Here is a 12,258-nt window from a genome sequence, read left to right as displayed (position 1 = left end):
TCATTGCTCATTATCCATAACCAGTGTTGATTTCAGAAATACATATAAAATAAAATTTTAAAAAGGTAAAGGTTTCCCTATGATATTAATACCTCTCCCCATAACATACATAAGACATGCCTGATGTTTCCTTAATTTGGTAGGTCACTGAGGACCAGGACAAGGAGAAAGAAGAAAAGGGGAAAGGGAAAGGGAAAGCTGGAAGCAAGAAGGAGAAGCCTGCCAGTGCCAAGTCTGCTGGGAAAGGAGGGAAAGGAAAAAAGGCAACAGATTCACCAAATGTGTCAGCAAGTGCCATTAAAAAAGATACCAAGCTTAAACGACGTGGAGAAGATGATAATCTTGATAAATACATTGGTGCGTAAAACATAAATTTGTGGTACACCTTCTCAAAAATAACTTCAGGGTGACTTTTTTTGAGCTGTTTTGCAAATCTAGGTAAACCCAGAGTTATACTAACAGTTTGCTGATATCAGTCTTGACCCAATGAAAAGTGCAAACTTACGTGCATATTATATAAAATGTAATAAATTAAAATGCATGAAGCCAGTAACCATAGGGTTATTAAACCAAGCAGTTCTATCTTTTATATCTATTTCACATGACTAGTTCCTCTATTCTAATAACATATTCTTAGAAGGGGGTCACACAAAAGCTGTGTTCTCATTTATAAAGACTTCTTCATGGCTTTCACTGCTGGTGTTTGTGCTAAGTCTGAGTTGGTTACTACAAAGTCAGCAGTAGAAGACAGCATGTTTAGAGCCTTTCATGTGCTGAAAGTGAACATTTGAAAAACAGGGTGGTCCTTGGATTTTTCTGCACACACGAAAACAGGAGTAATACTTCTCTTATTAGCCATTTGTGCCATTCCTCAGAAAGCCACAATATGAAATAAAGAATCATAGAATAGAAGAGTTGGAAGGGGCCATGAAGGCCATCAAATCCAACCCCCTGCTGTTACAGGACACCATGTTACACCATCCCACTCAGATGGCTGTCCAGTTTCTTTTTGAATGTCTCTAGTGTGGGAGAGCCTACCACCTTTCTAGACAGCTGGTTCCACTGTGGTATTGCTTTGACAGTGAGGAAGCTTTTCCTGGTGTCCAGCCTGAATCTGGGTTGCCATAACTTGAATTGATTATTCCGTGCCCTACATTCCGTGTGGTGCCAGAAGGAACGCTTCAGGTTCCTCGACCACGGCACTCGTTTTCTTGTCAATGGACTTCTGGCAAGGGACAGGTTACACCTCACGAGGATGGGGAAAAGGTCCTTTGGAGATGCTCTAGCGAGCTTCGTTCGGAAGACTTTAAACTGAGCCGGGGGGGGGGGTTCAGGCCCCCCTGGAACCTGTCCGCACTGGACAAGTGTGGGGGGAGGATCAGGGCTCTGGGAGCAGGGTTTTAGACATACTGCAGGGACTGACAGGACTCCTACAGAGAGGGGCCAGGTATCAGGGAGGATGGGAGGAAGGAGGAGGCTGGGAACTCCAAGGAAAGGAGGAGTTGAGGTACATGTACACCAATGCTAGGAGCATGGGTAATAAGCAGGAAGAGCTTGAAGCTCTCCTGGGAATAGGAGGGTATGATCTGGTGGGAATCACAGAAACTTGGTGGGATGAAAGGCAAGTCTGCAATGTGAACATAGAAGGGTATCATCTTTTTAGAAAGGACAGGAAGGGAAAGAGAGGTGGGGGGCATGGCTTTATACATCAGGGAAGGGATAGGATGCAGTGAGATAGAATGCAGCACAGATGGGGATTTGATAGAGGCAGTCTGGGTGAAACTTAGGGGTTTTGACAGAGAAAGAGACCTGACAGTGGGGGTATGTTATTGCCCTCCAGGTCAACTTGAGACCCTGGATGATGTCCTGACAGGCCAGATTCTAAGGATATCTTGGGGGAGAGACACAGTAATTATGGGAGATTTCAGTCTCCCGGATATTACTTGGGAGACTCACTCGGCGGTGACAGCCAGGTCACGTTGCTTCCTAGAAGCTATAGAGGGAGGGTTTTCCACACACAGGGTCCAAGAGGCGACGAGGGGGGGAAACATCCTTGACTTGGTCTTGACCAATAGGGAGGAGCTGATAGATGAAGTACAGATTAGGGGAGCTCTGGATGCGAGTGATCACTCCATCCTTTGCTTTGAGATCAGGGAACTGGGGACGTGCAGCAGGTCGAGCACTAGAAGCTGGGACTTCAAGAGGGCCAACTTTGGCCAACTGAAGGCCAGACTGGGGAAGGTCTCCTGGGATAGGTTACTGGAAGGTAAGCGAGTTGAGGAGGGATGGATAGCACTCAAAAGGGAGGTTTTGGAGGCGCAAGCCTTGACGATACCTCTAGTCACTAAGGTGGGGAGGTGGAGGAGAGTGCCGCCATGGATGCGAAAGGAGGTGGTTAGAGAGATTAGACGAAAGAGGAACCTCGGTAGGAAATGGGTACTGGGGGAAATAGACTAAAGGGTATACCAGGAGGAGGAGGCCCATTGCAGAAGGATTCTTCGCAAGGCTAAGGCTGATTATGAGCTGAGACTTGCCAAGAATATCAAGAGCAACAAAAAGGGCTTCTTTCAACATGTAAATAGGAAGAGAAAGGGGAGACAAGTGGTGGGACCACTAAATAAGGAGGAAGGAGATCCAGTGACTGATATGAGGGAACAGGCACAGATGCTAAATGACTATTTTGGCTCTGTGTTCTCCCCAAAGCAGGACGGGGGATATCCGCATAGGAGATTAGATGAGGCTGCGGACTTAGGGGCACAGATTAGAGTCACCCCACTTGAAGTTGAGGGGCTCCTCAGGGCATTGGACATTACAAAGGTGCCAGGCCCTGATGGGTTATACCTGAGAGTATTTAGAGAGTTGACGGGTTCTCTCATGCCCGCTGGCCTCCATTTTTGAGACCTCATGGAGAACGGGTGAAGTTCCAGAGGACTGGAGGGTGACATCAGTGGTCTCAATTTTCAAAAAGGGTAATAGAAAGGACATGGGGAATTATAGACCGGTTAGTCTTACATCCATTGTAGGAAAAACAATGGAAAGGCTCATAATAGAGAGAGATCTAGTGATGCTAGATAGGGAAGGGAGGCTGACAGCTGCACAACACGGCTTCCGCAAAAACAGGTCCTGCCAGACAAACCTTGTGGAATTCTATGACAAGGTTTTGCGATGGCTAGATGGAGGGGATGCAGTGGATGTGGTATACCTGGATTTCAGCAAGGCCTTTGACAAAGTGCCCCACGATATCCTGGTGGAGAAACTGAGGAGTTTTGGGATACACCAAAGCACTGTCCAGTGGATTAGGGCATGGTTGACTGACTGAAAGCAGAAAGTAACCATTAGTGGGGAATCATCGGGATGGCGGCCAGTGACAAGTGGGGTCCCCCAGGGCTCTGTCCTGGGGCCGATTCTGTTTAATCTTTTCATTAACGACATGGAAGAAGGGATGAATGGTCTGCTGATCAAATTCGCAGACGACACTAAAACTGGAGCAGTGGCCACAACTGAGGAGCAGGTGCTCCAGATCCAAAAGGATCTGGACAGACTATGGAAGTGGGCAGGAGACAACAGGATGGCGTTCAATGTGGATAAGTGCAAGGTCTTGCACTTGGGGCATAGGAATAGCTGTCATAAGTACAGGTTAGGTGACAAGTGGCTGGAGAACAGCACTTACGAAAGGGACCTCGGGGTACTGGTTGACTGCAGGCTAAACATGAGTCAGCAGTGTGATGCGGTGGTCAAGAGGGTGAACGCCACCCTTGGTTGCATAGCCAGAAGTGTGGCTTCTAGATAAGAGAGGTATTATTACCACTCTACACAACTCTGGTGCGCCCGCAATTGGAGTATTGTGTTCAGTTTTGGGCCCCTCATTACAGAAAGGATATAGCCAGGTTGGAGTCAGTGCAGCGTAGGACCACAAGGTTGGTGGCCGGTTTGCAGGGGATGCCGTATGAGGCGAGACTGAGGGAACTGGGTCTCTTCAGCCTGGAGAAGAGGAGACTCAGAGGGGATATGTTGGCGACATACAGGTATGTGAGGGGATGTCACATGGAGATGGGTAGAGACCTGTTCTCCCCTGCAGAGGAAGGCAGAATGCGCTCCAACGGAGCAAAGCTCAGGGAGCCAAGGTTCCGTTTGGATGCCAGGAAGCACTTCCTGACAGTCAGGACCCCGAGGGTGTGGAATGGTCTTCCACGAGAGGTCGTTGAGGCCCCATTGGTGCGGGTGTTCAAGGACAGGCTGGACGTGCACATGGTGGGCATGTTGTGAGCGGAGCCGGCTGGTGCCGGAGGTCAGACTAGATGGCCTGGGAGACCCCTTCTGACTTGCTCTGTTTCTATGTTTCTATTTTATTGTCCAGAGGGTGGATACTCGCTGCTCCAGTGCTCTCACTTTTTCCTGTAATAGGGGTACTAGTGTGCAGCTGTTGCAGTGGTTGCAGGACACCACTGTGGAGTCTCCTTGGGGCATTGCTCGTGCCACCGCATGCAGCGGGAGAAGAAAGGCAAAAAGAAGGAAGAGAAGCAAAACAGGAAAAATTATCCTAATTTCATCTACCAAATATAAATTGTGGCAGGCTTGCTAAGAAAACCTCAGCAATAACATAAGGAATGCCTGCGCTTCTTCTGCCTTTCATTCTGTGCCAATATACCCCTATACAAACTATTTAATCTAAGTGAATCAGATAAAAGGCTTTTTTTCCCCAATATTTCAGCGGGGCATCCTTGAGATTCAATCACTTCATTGCAAAAAGATTCACAATAGTAGTCTTTATTTGTGAAAAACAAGATGTGCACGTCTACATGTTAAGTTGTGCCAAATAATTTCAAGCAAGATTTTTATGATGGAAACACATCCCGGTGAACAAACTTCTAAATGTATGAATTGGAGGGTATGAAGAGTGGCTTAAAACTCCAATCCCATGTCCATTTAATATGGAATAAGAACCCACTGGGATTTACCCCAGTTTTTTTTCTTACAACCAAAGCAACTAAAATCCTGTAACCAAATAAACTTACCTAAGATCAGAGTGCGTGTTAATACTTTGTTTTGCAGCTACCCCATTCATCTCTAAACAGAGCTTCTTTGCATCATCTTTAGCTGATACAGTGTAAACATCTTCATACACTTCAGTGCTGACCAAGACCATGGCTTCCCCATGATGGCTTTTGGAGATAGTAATCATTAATCATTGCTGCTGGCTCTTATGTGCCCTTTCTCTTCCTTAAATGAGCATTATGACCCCTAGGTGCCAGCACTCTTAGTTCAGCTACCCAGTGATGGAAGCAAGCTTCATTTGAGGTTTTAACAAGTTCTTTATTCCTTGAGGAGTTACTGTGATGACTGGTCCAAAATCAGTGCAGCTCAGGTGTAGGGTAGAAGCACATTTTGCACCAAGGAAATCACTGGGAGGCTAAAATTTGTTCTCTCATAGTTTGTATCCAAGATGAAAGACTGAACTAACGCAAGAATGTTTGCCTTTAAGCCTCAAATACCAAGATAATTCCTTTCCCTCATTTGACCATGGGAGCGTCTTTGACTTGTACTGGGGAACCCCAGTTTCACCACCTCATCGATCTGCTTGACCCAGGTTTTGTCACTTAACAGGCCAAAATAAATGGTAAAGTAAAAGTCAGTGACTTTGTTTTCCTTTAAGAGTCTAACCTAGTAGAAGGAGCCCTTCAGGTGTCTAGATCCATGAGCAAAGAGAAACAAGTTTCAGCCACAGAAATATCTTTCTGAAGGGAGATCTCAGCTATGGTTGTTCTTGGGAGGGACGTTTATTTATCAATATGCTCAAAACTACTGGAGTTAAATACAGCTAGATATAAAGGCTGCAGAAAGGCTTAAAAGTGGTCTGAATCAACTCTCACACCTCTCACACATTAACTCGCTTCAAATTGTTTTGCCAACTGAAACTGTCAATGTATATATATTCTCAATAATATACTTTAATAATGTCAGTGGGCTTCATTTGATGTTTTGAACAGATGACGAACCAGATGATGGTGCTCAGTATTATTTCATCATTTGTGGTTTTCACTACCCTCAACTTTTGCATGTGCTATCTGATCTTGGGATCAATGTTGGATGTGTCATTAAGATTTCTTCTGACAACTACAACCCTCTCCTGACTTACCTGGAAGCAGTTTCTCTACAGGAAGAGCAACTTCTCTCAGCAGAAGGTGAGTTGAGAACTAATAGCATGCACTTGGTATGAACATAAGCCTTTACTGTTACTCTTGTTCCTATTTTGTTTTATATGTCTTTATTGTTAGAACACTTTATTACTTTAATAACATAGCCCATTGTTCCTACTTGAGGTTTTTATGGACTTAAGTCTATATCTCATTTCTGAGCTCAGTTAGTCCACTTCAAGATGACTGAAAACAAAAAATAGCAGGAGTAGTGAAGTTGGGCAGGATCCTTGCAGAAAAACTGCCCCTCCTCCCTAACCCCCCTACTAACTACCTCCCTAAGTCAAATATTATATAAATATAATACAAAATATTTATAGTTCTCATGTGCATTCTATCCTTAGAGTCTTGAAAGAAACCAGCAGCTCAAATTAGTACAGACACACTCATCACAGAGCAGATATTAAAGGATGGAATTGTGTATGTCTGAGTAGGGGGAAGTAGCCACCAGCATCTAGATGCCCTGCACTATGACTTGGTCTGTATCCAGTTACTGGCATGTTGTGGATCTGACAGATCACATGTGCGGTCTGACAGCAGTAGCAACCGTTAGCTGCTTCTACTTTGTATGGCTTCAGAGAGCCAATGAGAAAAGAAAGAATATTCTATTCTATGTCCTTGATGTGGTACAGGATTTCCTGAGGTGGTGCAGCAGCAATAACAATTCCCAAACACCAGGTAAGGGATAAGTGCAAGGAAAGGAGGACAATTGGGCTACATATGTGAGACACAGAGTAGAAAGAAGGCGGGACGTTCTTCTTTGTGTGTGGAGAGTGATGGGCAAATAGAACAGAAGAAAAAGAAGAGCTTCAGACAGAGAGAGATGATTCCCCCTGCTCATAGGTTCATAGGAGAGAAAAGGGCTTCTTTTACTGTGTGTGTATATGTAAGTATGTGTGAGAGAGAAGCTAGAGGAGAGGTGGGCATTGAGGAAAGAGGGCAGAAAGAAAGAGTTTCCTTTTGTCCAGCCCCCTCACCAAATGTGTGAGAGAGAAAGGTCAGGGAAGATGTTGGTGGAGGGGACTGAAAAGAGAGAAAGTTTTCCTTGCCCTTCCGCATCCACTCTGATTACTGTAGTACAAGTGTGTGTAACCCATATTTTGTTTGTGAATGGGTGTGTGTACATGTGCAAACTCTGCAACCCTGTGAATTATATTAGGTCTCCACTTGTGTTAACATATTGGAATAGAATGACACACTTACCAGGCATTCTCTGCCTCTAAACCAGACAACAGCTTAATGCTTAATAGTGTTTTTCATGCATGTCGTTATAACTTGAATATCATTGAGATATCTATGGTTTGTTCTTGAGTTCCTCATTTCTTTTTCAGGCCATACTTCAAGGCTATTTTAGAATTCTGTTGCTATCACTGTGGTCCCATACATGGTTCTGTGTCTGTATAAAACCTATTTTCACAATATTCTAGAACTAGACTAGCATTTTAGTAGGCAGAGTGCCCACTCAGTATACACCTCAATTGAAGTCATCTTCCTGCTCAGCAGCAGTATCGTGAGAGAATTTCTCCTTGCTCTTATCCTGCCAGGGCACAAGCTAGGCTAAAAAATAATGTCACCACTATATTTATTATTTCTTTTACTGCCCCTGTCAGATCAGTATTGTTCCTCATGACCCCTCTGCCACTGTGAATCAAGTAGATATTAACAAGCTGGCAGACTCTTCTGGCATGGCCAGAACATCTCTTGGTGCAAGCTTAAATTCAACCTCAGAAGCAATCACAGGTCTAACCTTGTCACCAATGGTGTCCACATCCCTGAACTGAGAGCTTTCATTCTGTCGCCTGGACCCATAGCTTTACACTGGGACTGAAGTTGCTGTTGGCAAGGCAACCAAAGCCCAAGCTACCCTCTTTCTCTGTTTCGAAGAAGACGAGAGACAAAGGAGACATCTGTGTCTTCTTAGCAGCAACAGATGGCTCTCTTACCTATCTCTCTCTTTGCCAACGTTAATCTTCCATGCTCTGTATCTATTCCCAAGATTCTCCAGTAGTGGTCAATGAGATCCAAATAATGGGCTTAATGTTGAAAGGGGAAATCAGATAGTGTATTCCCGACCATATCTTGTCTTCAAAGAATCTTAAACTCCAAAACATTGATTCCGTCCCGGTTTCACTCCATCTTCATGGTATTAACTAAGCCCACTCCACTCATCCTGCTTCAAAGCAGTGGCTTGCCACTACATCCATATTCAGCATGGTGGATTCATTGCAGTTTGTTAACCAAGTATAAGCCAGGTTGAGGACCCATGGTTTCTTGTGAGCTGTTCAGGGTGAACCTGTCAAGATGTTTGGTGCCTGGATAGCACCAAGAGTCATTTGGCAAGAGCAGCAAAAGACTTACTCCACTTGCTCCCTCAGAGTTTCACTAGGTGTATGTCAGGCTGGCACCACCAGGTGCCCAGTTCCCCTTTGGGGTTGTGATAGCTACTTACTCTACTTGAATGGGAGCATTGCACAATTTGAGCAGAAACCATCTAAGGAAATGTGTATAAAATTCTTAATTTGCAACTATTTTAACCTTGGTTGAAGGGTAAAAATACATGTTTCTTCACCATGAAGAATGTTCACCATGTTTCTTCATGGTAGGAAGAGTTGTACTTTTTAATTTTTTCCCTCACCTTTGGGGAGATTTGTGTGCATCGGCGAATAGATGCATTAATTTGTGCACATCAGCATTAACATGCATTAATTTCCCTCAAAGTGAAAGGGGTTAGAGAAGAAACAAATTCTCAGCTATTTGCATTTTTCACCTACTATACCTGCATACAATGCACAGAACACAGATGCAGCAGATTTAAGAAATTTTTACACTTTAAAACACTTCTGCCAAAAAGATCATTGGGATGTATGCTAGGAACAGGTAGGAAGATCAAGGATGAAACAAAACATAGCAAACAGAGAAGATTTGTCTGTTAGCAGCTAAGTCAGCATTTTTTTCAAGGTGGCTTATCATTATGTGTGAAGTTGGCCAATATAGCAAGCTGATGTTGACTTTCTGTTTTTGCCATTGTGTTCTGAAAGTATGTTTCATAGTTGCAGTGGGTATACAGATATGCTAAAGTTGGTGCAATTCTAGTTGTAGAAGCTGAAAAAAAGAAGAAAGAAAAAGCTGTTAAAGACCTGGAAATCTTCTGGAAATATTTAGAACCAATTCTGAACAGTGGGAAACCAGGATCAAATCTTTTTCAGATTGCTCGACTCTTTCACCTAGTTCATGAGTCTACCTTTCCTGCTGACTGGAGTAACAGTGACATGATGGTTAGTAATCTCCTCTTTTATAAGAAGCACCTGTTTTGGGTAAAGGCCAATAGTGCGTTGGAAAGCATTTGTATCTTAACCTTGAGTGGAGCAGATAATAATCTGAGCCCTGAGAACAGGTCCAATTCATCATAGAGCCACTCTGCTCCAAGTTCAGCTCACACTCTTGGCACTATTTTGTTAGATAAAAGACAGCAGAAGGAGGGGAAGCTTGGCTATGCTTCATCCAAGGGCTGGACTCAATGTTCTTGTAGGCCCCTTCCAAACCTTCCATGATTCTATGATGCCTACTTGTGATGGCCTCTATGCTGCAGCTGTTGTAGCATGGTGAGTGAAGATGCATCTAGCAAGGTAGCTGTCACTTGGCTGCATGTAAGAATTTGCACATCAGGAAAAATTAGCTCACCGGACTTCCCCAAATTCCATCTTGTAGATCATTCTGACTTGAATCTGCATCAGTCTCAGGGCTTTCCCACATGAAAATCCAAGCAACTTCTTTCAAGAGTATCAGTATTATTATTGATATATATCCCACCTTTCTTCCTCTTGCAAGGAACCCAAGGCATCTTACAATGTTTACCTCCTCTCCCTCTTATCCTCACAACAACCACCCTGTGAGGTAGGTTAGGCTGAGTCTGTGACTGGCCCAAAGTCGCCCAGTGAGTTTCATGGCTAACTGGAAATAGAATTCAGTTCACCTGAATCCCAGTCCAGAACTCTCAACCACTACATTACAGTGTAATGTAAGAATCAGTTGTGTACATCTCAGAAATATATACATTCTTCTTCCATTGATTAAAGTATATTTGTGTACATTTTAAAGTGTACATTTTTAAAATAGATGCATGCTGTCAAAAACATTTCTTTAGGTGCATAAATCACATTGCAAGCTTGGAAATCTACAGGCTACTGATTTTTTTCTGAGTCTTGAGTTTGGTGTGGATGGTATGAATTGTTCATATCCTGGTTAAAAAAATGAACTGAAATAAACTTCTCATGCATCCATAGTTGAGAGGGATATATTTTCTGAGATCTACTGCTTCCGATTTGGTTTCCTAAATTCAACCTCATGCCATAGAACTAGAGGCATGACCTGATAAGGTCCACTCTGGCTTGAACTTTGTATATACATCCTAGTCCTATTCTCTGCCTCTTCCTTTGCTGATTTACCAGGCAGAACAGGTTTATGTACTACATGGCAAACTAGCATTCCTCTGTCCTGGTGGGTTGGGCATCAGAACACACAATTGTGTTGGCGGATGACTGGTAATTAAATACAAAAGTAATTTAAAGTTCTTGTCCCTGGAAACCTGTGATCCAATTCAATTGTGATCCAATCCAATTCAATCCAATTGAATTGGATTGCTGTTGTATGTAATTGACCCAGATGCTCCACAAAACTGGATTTTATGAAAGAGTGTTAAGTAGTAATGTATGAAGAATCCAGTTTGAGGGTGGGAAACCATCAGATTTTCCCAACTTTGTTCTCTGGGCCCTGGCCTGATTTCACTTTGTCTAAAGCCCAATCCACACCAAGTGTTTGCACGGGGATCCAGCAGGAAATAAGTCACAATGAGCCCCTGAGGCTGGGTTGTGCACATGCCGCTAACATGCGTGCTGTGCGGGTAGAGTTTTGCTTCTTTACACATGACTTACTGGTTTATGTACTTTGTGCAAGAATAAGACAACCCACAGCTGTAATTGCTGCCAAAGGTGCATCTATCAAAGGGTGAATACAACAAACAAGGCCATTTTAATTGCAGTCTGTTACTCAAAAAATGTGGAAAAGTCAGAGGAGAGAAAATCTTTTGCTAAGGGACAATAGACTTTGCTAATAAATTATAAATGTGAAACTAGATCTTTTGTCAGCAGTAATTCATTCTACTTAAATGGCCGTTTTGACTAAAGGAGTTCACCATTCAAGCATTCTCCCCATGGCTTGCTACCAAATTCCATTCTCAAAAATGCTAATCATTCACCACAACTTTTCCTCTTTAAAGTTTGGGGAATGGGGGGAGGGGAAGATGATGCCTTATGAGGGGGAAGGATTTGGTCCAGACTTATGCCAGTTAATGTCACCTAATGTAGACTGTGATTTTGTAAATGAACAAATTAAGCTTGGAAATCATATGACATGCCTTGGAAATGGTCAGGCATTTATGTGAACCTGATATCAGATAATATATGAGGATGGCTGTGGCCTCTGATAAGAGAACACATCACAAATTTGGATGGCCTGAAGTTGTTATCTAAATGAACCATGTTTAAATGCAACAAGTAAAGTCTGCGGACAAGAAGGACAGCTGGTTACAGTCAGAGGTAGTCCAACAGTATGGTGCAGGGAGGGGATACCAACTGCCTAGGAAATACATGCAATTTTAATGTTAGTGGGTTGCCCAGAAGTGTGGAATTGCATCCAGCTATGCATCATTTGTAAAACAAAATCTGTCATGCAGAATTGCCCGCAATGGATGATTGGGTAAAGGGAAGGCATTTACTTTAGCTGTCATTGATTTTGGAATTCTGGTCTTTGGTGGCATAAACATATGGTTTGATATGGTAGTCTTCCTTAATTGGGTGTCCTCAGTATGCTTGGGGTTTCAACTCCCATCAGTCTGTTAGTATGGCCTACTGGTTAGGAATGCTAGACATTGTAGTTCAAAACAATTGGAGGAAACCAGCTTGGGAAAGGCACTCAAAGAGACCTATCAAAGCATTACAATTTCCATCTTCTTTGCAACTCTCCCATTATGAAAATCTATTTTGGGGCGGGGAGGGAGGGAATATTA

At 43.4% G+C, this 12,258-nt stretch overlaps 1 protein-coding gene across 1 annotated transcript in view; it reads left to right on the top strand.

Annotated features, from left to right (window-relative positions):
• The window catches only part of SPAG17 (sperm associated antigen 17), a 112,093-nt gene that overhangs the window by 17,835 nt on the left and 82,000 nt on the right, over positions 1-12,258 (top strand). Inside the window, exons 5-7 of the mRNA XM_044449708.1 lie at positions 144-357; positions 5,988-6,182; positions 9,288-9,469. Of these exons, the coding sequence (XP_044305643.1) occupies positions 144-357; positions 5,988-6,182; positions 9,288-9,469 (591 nt within the window). The remainder of the gene's footprint in view (positions 1-143; positions 358-5,987; positions 6,183-9,287; positions 9,470-12,258) is intronic.

This window comes from Varanus komodoensis, unplaced genomic scaffold (genome assembly GCF_004798865.1).
Source record: "Varanus komodoensis strain SLA01 unplaced genomic scaffold, ASM479886v1 scaffold60, whole genome shotgun sequence".
Classification (NCBI taxonomy): domain Eukaryota; kingdom Metazoa; phylum Chordata; class Lepidosauria; order Squamata; family Varanidae; genus Varanus; species Varanus komodoensis.
Note: the sequence above shows the minus strand (reverse complement) of the source record. Positions and strands in the feature narration are given on the sequence as shown.